Source organism: Sminthopsis crassicaudata, chromosome 1 (assembly GCF_048593235.1).
Source record: "Sminthopsis crassicaudata isolate SCR6 chromosome 1, ASM4859323v1, whole genome shotgun sequence".
Classification (NCBI taxonomy): Eukaryota; Metazoa; Chordata; class Mammalia; order Dasyuromorphia; family Dasyuridae; genus Sminthopsis; species Sminthopsis crassicaudata.
Window position 1 is genome coordinate 668,784,288 of NC_133617.1, and position 17,572 is coordinate 668,801,859.

Here is a 17,572-nt window from a genome sequence, read left to right on the forward strand (position 1 = left end):
GGAAGTTCACCTTAACTTCATGGTGTTATAATAGTTGAACATTATGAGGCTCTCCCTAAGCTTTGGGTTTATCTATTTCCTTATGACAGCCATAGAAACTAGACCTTTACCTTCTAGAGATGAGAACCAATTTCTCCTGCTCATGCAGAATATAGGGAGAACATTTAACTTATCGAATTGTTGGATCTGTGGTGGATCCCAACAGTTGAACCAATGGCCATGGGTACCTGTCCCCCTAAGCCCAGCCTGGATCCTTAGCAACAGATCCCAAATTCATAATGGGACCGGTTTCTGGAATTGAGAAGAGAAACATCAGTGGTCATTGACAGAAGATAGGAAAGGGAAATACTGCTTAAATCAGACAGGACAAGGTTTGAAGCTGGGAAATAGTGTATGTGAGTGGACCTATTCGAGAACAGACCTGAGGCCAAAGACAATTGACTGTACAAAAATGTCTAAATATTGGCGGGATACGGGGAGGAATCCTCAATTGAAGTGTGGGAAGGACTAGAAAGATTGTACCTTGGATGTTCTCCCAGAAATAGGAGAGCAGGGATATTGCTATCAACAAGTCACTACCGCTGAGTGTAGTGAAGTAGAATGGGATGTATTGAGATGTATAAAAGAGAGTAAGAGGAAAGGGAACATATACATTGGGTACAGTTACCAATGGGGTTGGTATAATGTCACCCCAGGGACACCCAGGCAACATGGGACTCTGTTTTCCACATTTTGGAGTACCTCTAATCTAACAACTGGCCAGTGGCCAGTTGCCAATTGTAGTTGGAGAAAAGAGCAAGGTTTATGGAAATGCCAATATGACTCCTTTGTGGGGAGAAGCCCCCTAGGGACGAGAGACCAACAATATTACCCTTTTACAAGGAATAGCTCAGACATATTTCCAAGGGAACAACCTGCTCTAAAGGGTCATTATTGGATCTGTGGTTTAACTGCCTATACTCACCTGCCTCTCAATTGGACAGGGAATTGTTATATTGGACTAATAAGGCCAAGATTTTTCTTTCTTCCCTAACAGGCAAACCAATATTTAGGGATTCAGTTGTATGATGATTTGGGAAGGGGGAAACGGAGTTTAGATGCCTCCATCACTTGGACTGGAGATGCAAATGGTTGGGGTGAGGCCTGGACTCCAGAAAGAATAGTCAAAGAGTATGGGCCAGCGACTTGGGCTCAAGATGGAAGTTGGGGATATAGAACTCCAATATATATGTTGAACAGGATAATTAGGCTTCAGGCAGTTGTAGAGGTTATCACCCATCAGACAGCTGAGGCACTAGATCTTTTGGCTGATGAAGCTACTCAAACCAGAGAGGCTGTTTTACAACATAGACTTGTGCTGGATTATTTGTTGGCTGAGGAAGGGGGAGTTTGTGCTAAACTAAATTTATCCACATGTTGTATAAAGATTGATAACAATGGTAATCTAGTGAAGGAAATCACTAAGAACATTAGGAAACTTGCTCATGTTCCTGTAGAGATGTGGACCTCACTGTTCAATACTTCTTGATGGTCCTGGTTTGGGAAGCTGGTGGAAGCAGCTCCTTTGGTTTGGCCTTATAGCTCTTAGTGGTGTTATATTATTCCCTATCTACATCCCTTGTTTGATCAGATTAATAACCAGAATTGTCCAAAACTCATCATCTGGAAAGATGAGGTTGGAAGAGAAAGCTGAAGGGTCTGTTAGATGGACGCTGTTAAAAGGGCAAGGGTGGAGCCAGTGGCCCAAGGCCAACAGGAACCAGAAGGAAGTGAGGAATTCATAGGGAATGTGAAATTATGTTACAAAAATTTGAAGAGATCTCAGTGTACAAAATAAGAGGAGCGACTGAATGAGATGAGGTGAGATCTTTCAAGACAGTTGTGAAAATCGAGTAAGGCTTCATCTACTTCAGAGTTCGAGTAGGCCTGAAGGACTCTGAAGTTTGAGCAAAGGGCATTGCCTTCCCCTCCTATGATATCATCTCCCCTATTTCATCCAAATATGGGCAACTATGTACTTATTGGTCAAGTTCAATTTCATGGGTAGATCTCACGTTTAGAATGTAAGACTCTCAGCCAATGAGGATGAGGGTCAGTGGTGGGAGGGGGCGTTTTTTAGGGATTAAAGGCGCTTTCCTGCCCACAGGAGGTGCTTCCTCTCTTCGATGTCTACTCGAGGAGTGGGACGCCCGATTTTTGTGAGGACGTACAATAAACTTTGCTTTTCTTTAGAGCTCTTTCTAGCTTTTTTTTTTTAATTATATGGTGATCCCTCACCATTTCCGTACCACACATGATCGTAAAACAATTTAAAATTAATCTTCAGTATATGAACTGGAAAATATAAAATGGGCCCCTTTATAGAAAGATAAAGGAATTAATATTATTAAATTTATCCATGAATAAAACAAAGTCAAAAGAAAGAAAAAAAAGAAAGAAAGAAAATGTGAAATGTCTTATTTGAAAAATAGCTGACCTGGAAAATAGATCCAAAAGAGATAATTTAAGGATTACTGGATTACCTGAAAGTGACAATCAAAAAAAGAGGCTATATATCATCTTTCAAAAAACAATTAAGGAAAACTGCTTTGATGTTATAGAACCAAAGAAGAAAATAGAAATTGAAGAATGTGCCGATCACCTCCTCAAAAAAAAAAAAAAAACACAAAACGAAATCTCCCAGGAATATTATAGCCAAATTCCAGACCTCCAAAATCAAGGAGAAAACACTGTGAGCAGCCAAAAACAAACAACTCAAATATTGTGGTATCAGTCAGGATCACACAAAATTTAATAGTTTTCATGTTAAAGAAGCAGAGGGCTTAAAATATGATATTCCTGAGGGCAAAGGAGCTAGGATTACAAGCAAGTACCACTTACCCAGCATATATAATCCATCAGGAGAAAATATAAGCATTTAATGAGAGGATTTTTAAGCAATCCTGATGGAAAGACCAGTGCTGATGAGAAAATTTGACATTCAAATACAAGAACCAAGAGAAGCACAAAAAGGTAAACATGAAAGAGTAATCATAAGGGTCTCAATAAAGTTAAACTGTTTACATTCCCTATTTGGGAAGATGAGACATATTCTAAGGCAGAACAGAAGGTATGGGTATGAGCTGAGGCAGAACTGGGAAAATTTTCTGATAAAAAGGTACACAAGGAAGAGATTTTACAATGGAGGGGAAAATGCAAAGGAGTGGGTAGAGGGCAATGCTTGACTCTCACTCTCATTGGAATTGGTTCAGAGGGAAGATTAGATATACACATTCAATTGTATATACAAATGTAACTTACCCAGTAAGGTAATAAGAGGGGGAAGGAGATAAGTGAAAGGAGGTGGAGGAAGAATTAAAAAGAAGACAGATTAAAGGAAACTGTGGTTAGAAACAAAATAAGACTTTTGAGGAAGGAGGGGCAGGATAAAAAGAGAGATAAACTGAAGAAAATGGGAGGGAAAGAAATACTTAGCCAGTAGTCATAACTGGGAATGTGAATTGCCCCCTTAACGGGTAGGAGAGGGGTGGAAAGGAAGAAGACAATGTGGAACTCAAAATTTAAAAATATGTTTTAAAACCACTTACTAAAAATATATATATAACATATTTTTTAAATGAAGTGGCACATGATTTTGTCACCTCATTTATGTACATTTTTGTCTTCGGTATATTTCTTCTTTAAATCATAATCATAATAATGATAATTAATAATTAATAATAAAATGCATGTTCTATCAATTCCAAACTTATAATTATGTCTAACATTCAAATCTTTCTATTATGTATCTTAAATTATTATATTATTTTTTTGATTTTAGTCAAAACAATTTATCTACTATTCCCTAAATACAGTATGTGTTTCCTGAAAGTTGTTTCTTTCATGTGGCATGACTTCTTTCCTCTTATTATGCCTATTTAAATCTTATCCATTTTTCAAAATCCAGCTCAAATCTTACATCCTTCATAAATTTTTTTTCCTAACCAGGTCAGTCAGAAATGGCATTTCCTTCCTGGAACAATTTGTTTGGATAATTAATTTATCAATAAACCCTGAAGTCTCTTATGAACTTATAGAACTTTCAATTGCTTAATAAATATATTGACGAAATATGTTACCATTATTTAACTTTTCATATATTACTATTTTTTCCACTGAACCATTTTATAATTTTTTTTAAACTTTTATGTTTTAATTGGCACTTGTTTGTACTTTTTGGTCCCGTTAACAGAATACTATACATAGATGTGTGAGCATGGTTGTTGCTACTTCTTGAACACTTAAGTTTACTACATAAAACACTAACAATTTATCTTTACAGGGATGTCAATAAATATTAATAAATAGACATTAATGACAAACAGATCTGTCTTTTACCTAAAACCATTTTATATTAGCAATTCAAATTAATAAGCATAAGTTACTTTATTAATTCATGTTTACAGATAATCTAAAAAACTCTTGTGATTCCTTCCATTCTGCCAGCATTACTGCAGAAGCAGTCATTCCTTTTTCTTTGTTTTATGGGCTACCTTGGGCAAAGAATTCATCTACTGTCATCTTACAGGTACTCCCAAATTGTTTAAAGGTCTGAACTAGAGGAAGGACTCCAGTGATTTGGGCAGACCCTACACAGAGGACTTAGAAGGTAAATAAGAATTGCACAGGATGAGAAAATATTGATGAATTCCAATCTATAACACTAGAAGAAGTACAAATATTAACATTATCTAGAATTTTTCTGTTATTTTGAGAAGTTTTTTTAGTTCAACATGCTAATTTTATATTTGTATATTAACATTTCCTCTCAGACTGAAAAAAAAAATAGCATAAAATGACACCATACTTCAGTTTCAAGACTTGTAGATTTAGAAGACAGAAGATAGAAAATGTACTTCACTTTATATACAGAATTAGAATTTGCATAAACAATAATATCTTTCAAAAATAATAACAATAACTTAGTAATTTAGTCATGACACCAGATCATAGTAAGTATCAATATAGAAAAAGGCTAGGCAGATTTAAATATTGAACAACTTTATCTTATTTGATCACTTATAAGATTTTCATGTATTTCTTTTTACCTTATAGAACAAGCTTATAATGAAGGACATATGGAAAATGACATTTCATCTGCAAAGACATCAGAGCACCTCTAGAGGTACAGTCAACAATCAGTAATCTTTTTTTTCTTTTTAAACAACAAACTCAAGAGAGTTTTCCACAGCAGAAAGGATTTTAATTCTAGCATCTTAGATAATTATAATACTTAACTGGGAAGTAATATATTTTGTGGTTATCAGTTTTTCCTGCCATATAAACCTTGTAGTCTACTGGTGTTGAGAGTTAGATTAGAAATGAGGCAAGGATATTGAAAATGCAATAGTAATTTCCCTGGGCTGCTTATCAGATTAATTTGTTAAGTACTTTCTTCCTCTTACCTGACAAACATGAATACAAAAAATGGTATATACTTTAGTAAATTAGCAAAATAAGAACTGGTAAATGCTTATTATGATTGCACTTTGGGAAGTAGAAGAATGTATAGTAAAAAAAAATCTGATGCCCTCATGCCTAGAGGAACATATAACCCACAATGACAAATGATGACCACAAAGAAGACAAGAATAGAAAACAGGGGATACAGGAAATTATGGGACAGGACAGGTAAATGAAAGCATTTCCTCCTACTTACCAGGCCCCACAATGAACCTTCTGTTGTGGCAACTATGGTCGCAGCTCTTGGAGTGTTGTACATCAAGGCAAGTTCTCCAAAACTGCCACGATTATCATACAGGCCAACACGGTTCGTTTGATTATCTTTTGTTACCAAAATATCATATGAGCCTCTGGAAAAACAAAGATGCCATACAGTTTATTAGATAAAATTATTTCTGACAAAAATCTGTTTATGAACTCTTTGGGGTATATGCCCCAAAGAGCTTTTAAATAAGTTCATAAATATATATATATGTATGTATGTATATATGTATGTATATATATATATATATATATATATATTAGCATATAGTATATACCTGGTATATGCTCTATATCTTGATTAGAAAACTTTACAAAACCTTGTTACTTTAATTGAATTTTGAGCCATTCAATTCTTTCTATACTTACCACCATTCTCTCCCATATGCTCTGGAGAACTGTTCCTATCATCAGCCTTTCTTTCTTTATAATCTTTCATTTCTTCCTATCTACTGGTTCCCTAATTGCTGCCCATAAGCATGCCTGTTTCCCTCAATCTAAAAATAAAACAAAAACCCTCACAAGACCCCATCTTGCCTGCCAACAATCTATTCTTTTCCTGACCTTTTTAATTAAACAAATGCAATAAGACCAATATAGACACTGACAACTATGTATAAGAAGAAAAAAATGATGAAGAAATAAAAACAATATGGAAGCAATTATTATTTTGTTCAAGATTAATATATAGATATATATATAGATATATACACACACACACACAACTTGGAGATTATGGTTACATTTATGAACATTTGTTTATTTTTTTGATAATTGCTACTAAGTTTGAAATAATGATGAAATAAATATTTAATACTTCAAAGTGCTCTAATTTCATTAATGTGGTAATTACACCTATTCATTTAAAGTACAACCCTGTATAAATTACCATATAATCTCTGAGACTGCCAATGGCCAACAAAAGAGGAAGTTCTTATGGCTAATATGACAATAAGCCTCTGTGAATATATCTAGGCTTGTCCACAGATAATAGACACATGACCACCCACTATGTTTTACTTATTACTTGTAACCTCGGGCTAGTTACTCAATACTTGAGAATTTCAGTTCCTCATCTCTAAAATGAACAGTATAGATTAGATGATCTAAGGTCTCTTCCAGTTTTAAAACTATGATTCTATGGCACGTTCCTGTTTGGTAGGACCTTATAGAGATTTTTAGGTTCTTCTGGAATAACCTTAGAGAGCCCAGAGTCACTTTCCTTCTCCCATGAAGAAATGGAATACAGTTTAAAAAAGAAATAAAACAGGAATTCCTACTTGAGATTTCCTTACTTTAATCTAACTAAATTGAAAGTATTTTATAATGAATATTTAAGGCTGAAGTTTCTTTTTTTTCCCCCTGAGGCTGGGGTTAAGTGACTTGCCCAGGGTCACACAGTCAGAAGTGTTAAGTGTCTGAGACCAGATTTGAACTTGGGTCCTCCTGAATTCAGGGCTGGTGCTCTATCCACTGCGCCACCTAGCTGCCCCTAAGGCTGAAGTTTCACAAAAATAAAGAATAGAAAAATGGGAAGAATTAATTATTTGAACTGATGCAGAGTGAAATAAGATGAATTAGGAGAAAAATATGCAAAGATTATAATAATACAAATAAAAAAGAATATTAAAATGAAACTAAATAGGGGTAGAAAAAATAAGTAAGGAGTGGAAAAATAAAATTGACTACATAGGTATAGGTAACAAATTATACATGGCCTTGATACTCAGCTTAAAATGGGCATCTGAAGATGGGGAGGATATATATTCCTAACACAATCTATGTCACTCTAAGTATGTGATGATAACATATGATAATATATGATGATAACAATAACCTTCCTACTATAAAAGATCCATTGTTAATGTGGTCCATATCAGGTTAAACAAACTATGAGTCTTTTAAAAAGCCAGGATAAAAGAAGAAACCAATGCTAAGTCTAAAATGGTGGAAAGTGGTTCAATGGGGACTCCAAAAACTATAAAACCTTTGTCTCAAGTCAAATTGATTGAATTTATAATGAAAGCTAGCACCATTCACCAACGAAAACTTACTCAAGCATAACCTTCCTTTATTATCATTATTACTTTTAATAATAGCCTTTTATTTTCAAAATACATGCAAAGATAATTTAACATTCATCCTTGCTAAATCGTGTATTCCATTTCCCCCTAGTCTTTTCTCTTTCCTTTCTCTCCTAAATAGTAGTGAAATCCATTATATGCTAAACATCTGCAATTTTTCTATACATAAAAAAAGAGAAAAGAAGAAGCAAGCAAACAGCAAAAAAGGTGAAAATAATATGTTATGATCCACATTCAGTCCCTACAGTCCTCTCTCCAGACGTAGATGGCTCTTTCCATCCCCAGTATTGGAACTGCCCTGAATCACCTCATTGTTGAAAATAGCCACACTCATCACAGTTGATCATCACATAATCTTGTTTTTGCTATGTACAATATTCTCTTGGTTCTACTCACTTCACTTAGCATCAGTTCATGTAAGTCTTTCTAGGCTTCTGAAATCATCCTGCTGATCATTTTTAAAAATAATAGCTTTTTATTTTCAAAATACATTCAAAGACAATTTACATTTATCCTTGCAAAACCCTGTGTTCCAAATTTTTCTCCCTTCTTCCTCTCCAACTCTCTCCCCTACAGAGCAAGTAATCCAATATTTGTTAAACATGTGCAATTCTTCTATACATATTTCCACATTTATCATCCTGCACAAGAAAAATCTTATCAAAAAGGAAAAAAAAAGATAAAGAAAAAAAAAGCAAGCAAATAATAACAAAAAAGGCAAAAAAACCTATGTTGTGGTGATCTACATTTAGTGCTCACAGTCCTCCCTCTTGGTGCAGATGGCTCTCTCCATCACAAGTCTGAATCATCTTATTGTTGAAAAGAACTATGCTCATCAGAATTGATCATCACATAATCTTGCTGTTGCTATGTACAGTGCTCTCTTTTTCTGCTCATTTCACTCAACATCAGTTCATGTAAGTCTCTCCAGGCCTTTCTGATATCATCCTGTTGATCATTTCTTACAGAACAATAATATTCCATTATAATCATATGACTTAACTTAGTCAGCCATTCTCCAATTGATGGACATCCAATCACTTTCCTGTTCCTCACCACTATAAAAAAAGCTGCCACAAACATTTTTGTACATGTGAATCCTTTCCCCTTTTTTATGATTTCTTTAGGATACAAATGTAGTAGAGACACTGCTGGGATCAAAGGGCATGCACAGTTTGATTGTCTTTTGGGCACAGTTTCAAATAAGCATAATCTTCTAGAGCAAAGTTTCTTAAACTGTGGGTCATACTCTCACATGGGATTGCATAACTGAATGGGGGACCATGAAAAATTTGACAATAGGACATGCTTTCTGAACATACAATGACCAAAAATTAATTCAAAATCAAATGTGTAATGAATCCAAGCATTTGCCTGCGTTAAATTATGCAACTTCACTGTAGCCTTAGTTCTAACCATATAACATGTGCATACTGTAAACACCATGCAATACCAACAAACACTGCTAGAAATACCTCAGCTTAGTTCAAGACTATTATATGTTATGAAGTACAGTATTTTTATTGTACCTCTTACAGAAACATAATAGTTTAATTACTGAAAATAAAAACTTTAATATTCTCCCACTATCATTTCTTAGCATATTAAGCATCAAATTAATATCTTTGGATTGTGTTAGAATGTTTGCTTTTAAAATTGCTGATATCTCCTTTTTTTTTTTTTAACAGAAACATAAGTGTTTAACTGAAGCAAGTAAAGTCAAAAGTCCTCTATCATCACTACTGTATATGTAAGTGTAAACATCAAATTTTTAAATTAAGCATAAACAAATATAATTTCATAAACTAAACCTAGTATTTGAGAAATTAATAGTAATATTTATATTTAAGGACAAAAATATTATTAAGTTATGGATAAGTGGCTAAACTCAGACAGAAGAAGTAAAATTATTGAATTATTGATGTCAACTTGGTAGTTTTTACTATCAAGTTGTATATCTACATTTCCAAAAAATAAAATGTCGAATCATTTTTGTAATATGAGTTTTCTAATAATGATGATATTGGAAAAATCTCTTTGCTTAATTTATAAAGAAGTTTTGGTTTTACCATTCTCCAATTGATAAATGGTCAAAGGATACGAACACTTTTCAGATGAAAATATTTAAACCATTTCTAGTCATATGGAAAAAAATGCTGTAAATCACTATTGATCAAAGAAATGCAAATTAAGACAATTCTTAGGTGTCACTACACACCTCTCAGACATGCTAAGATGACAGGAAAAGATAATGATGAATGTTGGAGGGGATGTGGGAAAACAGGGACATTAATACATTCCTTGGTGGTGTTGTGAACTGATCCAACCATTCTGGAGAGCAGTTTGGAACTATGCCCAAAGGGCCAAAGGCGAAAGGCCCAAACTGTGTGTACCCTTTGCTCCACCAGTGTTTCTACTGGGTCTGTATCTCAAAGAGATCATAAAATAAAGGAAAAGATCATTGTAACAGTCCTTTTTGTAGTGGCAAGGAACTGGAAACTGAATGGATGCCCTTCAGCTGGAGAATGGCTGAATAAATTATGGTATATGAATGCTATGGAATATTATTGTTCTATAAGAAATGATCAGCAGGATGATTTCAGAAAAGCTTGGAGAGACTTTCATACTCTGATGCTAAGTGAAATGAATAGAAGCAAGAGAACATTGTACGCAAACAAGATTAAATGATGATCAATTTTGATGGATGTGGTTCTCTTCAACAATGAGATAATTCAGGCCAATACCAATGGACTTGTGATGGAGAGAGCCATCTGCAACCAGAGAGAAGGGAGTGAGTGTGGAGCACACCAACATTATTTTTTCACTTTTGTTTTGTTGTTATTTGCTTGCATTTTGTTTTCTTCCTCATTTTTTTTCCTTTTTTATCTGATTTTTCTTATGCCGCATGATAATTGCAGAAATATGTATAGAAGAATTGCACATGCTTAACATATATTAGATTACCTGCCATCTAGGGGAAAGAGGAAGGAGGGAAAAATTTTTGGAACACAAGGTTTTACAAGAGTAAATGCTGAAAACTATTTACGCATATGTTTTGGAAATAAGCTTTTTTAAAAGAAAGAACAGACCCCTCACCCCCAAAAAATGTAGTTTTGGCTGTAGGAAGCATGAAACCAGCCAAATTAAAATGACATCTTAATAGCAAGCATGAAATAAACTGCAATAAACAAAAGGAATATTTTGAAAGACTTAAAAAATCTTCAAATAAAGAAAAATAGTGTTTTGAGAGATTTGTTTGAGAGATGCACTTACTTGCATCTTAAGAAACTTTTTAAACTGCAAAAACTAAAAAGTCTATATGATAGGGGAAGATCTCATGTTAACCTGCTGCTATTAAGATGTCAGAAAAAGTATGGAATTGAAAATTTTAAATTCCTTTATCAAATGATACTGTTTCCAAAAGAATTTCTGAAATTAGTAATAACCAAGTAAGCAGCTTTTAAGGGAAGCCCAAAGTTTGCAATTCAGTTAGATGAAACAACTGATATTTCTAACATGGAATAGTTATCAATTTATGCAAGATATGTTTAGAAGGAATTATGCATGAGGAATTATTGTTTTGTTGCCCTTTGAGAGGACACAAAGAAGGGACAATATATATCTTAAAGTCAATACATTTTTCACAATGAAGATTTACAATGGAAAAACTGTGTAGTCTGTAAAGATGATGCTAGAGCAATGATGAGCAAGTATATTGTATTTATAGTAAGAATTACAACCGATAGCAATTAACACAGCACTTTTACTCACTGCATGATCCACTGGACAGTATTCATAGCCCCCAAAAATATAACCAGAGTTAGATGTTGTACTTCTTGATGCTATCAAAATCATTACCTTCATCAAAAGCTTTGCCCTTAACAGTTGTTTGTTTTCAAACCTTTGCAAAGACATGGGCTCTGACCACAAAAGCTTACAACTACATGCAGAGGTAAGATAGCTCTCAAGTGATCTAAGTTTAAACCAGTTCCTGAAACTGAAAAATGAAGTTGTTATATTTTTGACTGAGCAGAAATCCAAATTTTGTTCATTTTTTCATTCTGGCTTATGGATTTAAAAATGCATTATTTGTTGGATTATTTTGGGGAAAAAACCTAATGATTTAAACATGTCACTTCAAGGGAAAAAATGTAACATTTATATTAAAGGACAAAATTGAAAGTTTTAGTAAAAAGTTAACATATGGAAAAATAGGCTAGAAAATGGTTCTTTACAAATGTTTACAGCCACAAATGATTTTATAATTGAAGAAAACTTTCCTAAAGATTTAATTGTAAAAGTTATACCTGATCATCTGAAGTGCCTGGAGATAAGTTTCAGAAAGACCTCCCTCAAATTTTGATCCTAAGCTGGGTCCATAAACCATGCTTAACTGAAATAAAAAATGTCAGTCATCTGCCATTACAAGTTCAAAAAGAATTTGCTGAGTTATCAAGTGACACAGGTTTAAAGTTTGAGTTTCCTTAAAAAAAAAATAAAAAAATTAAATTCATTTTGGCCTGGGAAGAGGACAGAATGCCCAACAATTACGAAATGGCTCTAAACAGACTTATGCTATTTTGTACTACATATTTATGTAAAGTGTTCTCAGTATTGATGATTATAAAAATCAAAATATGAATTCTAAGCACTCAGAAGATGCTCTGTCCTCAGTATCAATTATTCCACCAAGATTTAATTCTTTGGTATGCAAAGTTGCTTTCATTTTTACTAACTTGTAAAATTTTATACACACACACACACACACACACACACAAAATTTGTTTCAAAATAAATTTATTTATGATTTACTATCAATAAACGTTTGATTTGTATACCTATTTTATATACTTATGTATCTGGGGTTGTATAAACATTTCTTGGGTGAAAGGGGGTCATGAATGGAAAAAGTTGAAGAAGTCCTTTTGTAGAGAACGGAAATACAGTTTCTGTACAGAGAAATTGTTTTATTAGTTCACTGAAGAGTTTAAAGGGAATAAATTACATATGTAGATAAAGGGAAATCAGTAAAGTAAGCTATTTAAGACTTTGGACAATGATACATATCTGATGTGTTGTTGTTGTTGTTTTTAAAATAGCCACAGGATTGTTTTAATATAAACAGAGTTTAGAGACAAGGAAAAAAGAAAAACAATATTCAGATACTTCTCTGGATAAAGCAGAAATAGTGGGACTCTCAAGGAACTGGTACTAGAACAAATTTAACTTTGTATTTTTAATAATATGAAAGGGATTCTAGGAAGAGGTTGGTACACAGAAGTATCTTTAGTTTTACCGAAGATCTTTTTTTCTCTGGAAAGGAAATGCTAAGGCTAGGGTGGAAACCAGCAAAATTTCATAGAAATATATAATGATGCATTTAAGAGGAAAATAATTTTCACTACACTCAAAAGGATGATACACTCTGAATGATCAGTTGTAATTTAGGAAAGCAAAAGAACCTAAGAATTCCTGGAATGGAAGTCAAAGAGACGGGATTTGAGATCTGTTTCTACCAACTACTAATTTCCTACGATAATAAACTTCCAGAAAACAAGAATCAAGTCTTATCTAAATTTCTTATCTTCCCAGTCAAGGAATACCACACCCTCCCTGAGGTTAGATTAAGTAAGTACTCTCTACTTCTGGCTTACCCTCTGCTCCACTCCTACCCATCACATATAGGTCTATTACCTGCCATCCTAGAGACAGCTCTATCTTCAGGGTGACTCTGTTTAGGAAATCTTTGCCCAATTCTGCCTCATCCAGAGAAAGCCCACTTAACTGCTCATTTTCTACTTCCAGTTTACCCACTGTCTATAACATAACAGCACATGACAGGGAAATCTGTCTGTCTCTCTATATAAATATAAAAATGTTCTAAATCCTATAGTAAATGTTATGCATGTTTACTGGTTACTCACCCCCTCATGCAGGTACTTCTTCCCACTTCAATTTCCAGTTCCTTTTTTGTTTTTTCTTCCCAGAGTAGAACGTAAGCTCCTTTATATTAAAAACTGTCTTGTTTTCTTGTGATTGTATCTCTAGGGATACAAACGTACAATGCCTGACACACAGGAGTGCTTAATAAATGCTTCACTCATCGATCCACCTATCTATCTGTTTAGTAATAGGTTGAATAAATGGGCCTAAAAATCAATGGTCCACATAGTGATGGGGCTGGTTCCAAAAAGATCTTAGAAGACTATATAGCAGTGTACTGAGTCTATTAAGTTTGAAACTAAAGAGAGAAATGTAACATTTTCAAATAGTGAAGAAACTGGCTTTATAAGTAGAAGATGGCGAGGCATGATTAGGAAGTGGTTTGTATGAAAAAGATCTACGTTTTTCAGCCTTAAAATTCAATGAATCAACAATCTGATATGGTAAAAACAACAACCAAAAAACCTAATGAATTCTTGATTTGTTTAAGAGATGCATGTAGTCTTCCACTAGGAAAGTGAAAGGCTTGCTATACTTTGCCCAAATAACACATGGAGTAGTGTGTTCAATTTTGGACACTGCATTCAGTAAGGGCATTGATAACCTGGGAGGCAAACCAAAAGGGTAAAGTGTATGGAGTCCATGCCATAGGCCAATCAGGCACAAAGCCCCAGGAGAGACACAAGAGCTACCTTCAAATACCCTCAAGGCTGTTTATCTAGGATCAAATGTTTGTCTAGGATCAAATAGATCTCTAGGATCTATTTGATCCTAGAGAGTAAAACCAGAACTAATGGACAGAACTTGAAGAGAGGCAAAATTAGTCTTAATGAAAAGGAAAAAACAAAAACAAAAACAAAACCACTTTCAAATGATTAGAGGTATCCAAAAGTGAAGATAGGTTTTTCCCTCACTAGAGCTATGTATGCAAAAGCTAGATGACCATTTCTGTGTAGTAGGGAATTTTTTTTAGGTAATGGTTGGACTAGATAGTCACTGGGGTTCTGAGGTTCTGACAGTGTGGCCAATCACACACAAGTTACTTTGGTTCTCTAATCTTGAGATTTCTCTTGTAAAATGAAGGTGATTGCACTAGAAGTCCTCTATGCTCCTTCCAGCTTTAACATTTTATGTTTATGAACCAGGACAAGCCAATGCCCTGGAAACACAAGGTAGGTTTAGGATGAGGAAAGGTCAAGAAATAATCTAGTCTCCTGAGACAATGGAATATAACTCAGTGTCTTAAAATGGCACATGCTTAAATGGCATACATTCATGCAGCCAACAACCCCCTTCTATGAACAAAATGAAGCATGCAATTTAGGTGAAATAATTTTCTGGGGAATAATTATAAAAACAATAAGAGGAATGACTTTCATTTTATTCAGTGTATAGGATGTCTCGTTTCTTCTGGGGCCATATGGGTAAGCAAGATTGAAATTTTATTCAGATGCTTTTGGAACATATATGCATCATAAAACAATAGTAAAGATATGTAACCATGAGATTTGTCAAATATAACCAAAATTGTTGATCTTCAGAGCCTATAAAATTTCAAACCTGTTTATAGTATGCTCTTATCACACCTTTCAACTTTCTTCCTCTTTTTAGTTGTTAATAACTCTATTGCTGTCTTTGGTTAATGAGCACTTTTCTGTTAATATCATACAGATTTCCACATGGACACCTTCAAGAATTATCATCCATTTTACAAAGTCAAAAAATATTGATTTTCATTGCATAAGTATTAATTGCTCAAAAGCAGGGAAATAATTTTTATAGCCAATGTTTCTGATAAAGATCTCATTTCTAAAATATATAAAGATAGACTCAAATTTATAAGAATACAATCATTCCTCAATTGATAAATGGCCAAAGGATATGAACAATTTTCAGATGAAGAAATTAAAGCCATTTATACTTATGTGAAAAAATACTGTAAATCACTATTGATTAGAGACATGCAAATTAAGGCATCTGTGAGATATCACTTCACACCTCTCAGATTGGCTAAGGAAAAGATAATGATAAATGTTGGAAGGGATATGAGAAAACTGGGGACACTAATGCATTGTTGGTTGAGTTATGAAATGATCCAACCATTCTGAAGAACAATTTGGAACTCAAAGGGCTATAGAACTGTGCACACCCTTTGATCCAACAGGGTGTCTAATGGGCCTGTATATCATAAAAGAGAGAAAACAATCTGCATGTGCAGAAAATGTTTTTTAACAGTAAGGAACTGGAAACCAAATACAAGTCCATTAGTTGAGGAATGGCTAAATAAGTTATGGGATATGAAGGTAATAGAATATTAATTGTTTTGTAAGCTGATTTCAAAAAAGCCTGGAAAGATTTAACATGAAGCGATGCTAACTGAAGTGAGTAAAACCAAGAGAACCTTGTACACAGCAACAAGATTATGTGAAGATCAACTCTGATGGACTTGGCTTATTTCAACAATAAGTTGATTCAAGGGAATTCCAATAGACTTGTGATGCAACCCAGAGAGAGAACTATGCAGACTGAATATGGATCACAGCATAGTATTTTCATCTTTGTTGTTGTTGTTTGTTTGCTTGTTTTTATTTTCTCAATTTTTTCCTCTCTTGATCTGATTTTTCTTGTTCAGCATGATGTATATGGAAATATGTTTAGAAGAATTACACGGTTAACCTATCTGTTGTCTAAGGGAGGGAGAAAAATTTGGAACAGAAGGTGTATCTTTGCATGTATTTTGAAAAATTAAAAAACTATTGTGAAAAATAAAATAAAATATGAATGTGGAAAAAAAATCTAAAAAAAAAAGAGGGAGAAGAACACACATGTGCAAAAAATATTTGTAGTAGCTCTTTTTGAAGTGGCAAGGAACTGAAAAATGAATGGATACCCATCAATTGGGGAGTGGCTGAATAAGTTATGGTATATGAATGTGGTAATGGAATATTATTGTTCTCTAAGAAATAATGAGCAAGTTGATTTCAGAAAAACCTGGAAAGACTTTTATGAACTGATATTGAGTGATGTAAGCAGAACCAAGAGAATGTTGTACACAGCAACAGCAAGATTATATGATGATCAACTGAGATGGACTTGGCTCATCTTAGCAATGCATGATTCAAGAAAATTCCAATAGACTTGAAATGGAAAATGCTATTCTCATTCAGAGAGAGAACTATGGAGACTGAATGTGGATTGGAGCATAGTGTTTTTTATCTTTGTTTGCTTTTTCTGTCTTGTGGCTTTTCCCCTTTTGGTCTGATTTTACTTGTAACTTGTCATGTTGATGACAAATATGGAAATATATTTAAAAGAATTTTAAGTGTTTAACCTGTATCAGATTTACCTGCTATCTTGGGGAGAAGGGAGATAAGGAGAAAAATTTGGAACATAAAATCTTACAAAAAAGAATTCTGGAAACTATCTTTGTGTTATTTGGAAAAATAAATACTACTAAGGGGAGAAAAGTGTTAATGGCTCTAAATATGTTCTTCCCATTAAGAACACTTTTGACTTCAGAATGCCTATTAGTCTCTTGATATAGTGAAGCCTTATCCTTGATAGCCTAGGTCCAGTTGTAGTACGTCGAGAATAGGATCACAATATTTACAAGCATTATCTTCATCCTTTGGTTTAATATGATTTCCAGATTCAGGCTTTAAACAATTAGCTTTTTGTCTTCCTTGGTGCATATGAAGAAATTTATACAAGTTTTCATAAGATGAAATATTAGACTAATGTCCTTTTCAGTAAAGTGTCATTTATATACATCAAATGAGTAA

The 17,572-nt window shown here is 33.9% G+C and overlaps 1 protein-coding gene across 3 annotated transcripts in view; it reads right to left on the minus strand.

Annotated features, from left to right (window-relative positions):
• The window catches only part of PRKAR2A (protein kinase cAMP-dependent type II regulatory subunit alpha), a 133,553-nt gene that overhangs the window by 40,456 nt on the left and 75,525 nt on the right, over positions 1-17,572 (minus strand). For all 3 annotated transcript variants that reach the window (XM_074283222.1, XM_074283221.1, XM_074283220.1), the window contains one exon: positions 5,699-5,852. In XM_074283222.1, coding sequence (XP_074139323.1) covers positions 5,699-5,852 — 154 coding nt within the window. The remainder of the gene's footprint in view (positions 1-5,698; positions 5,853-17,572) is intronic.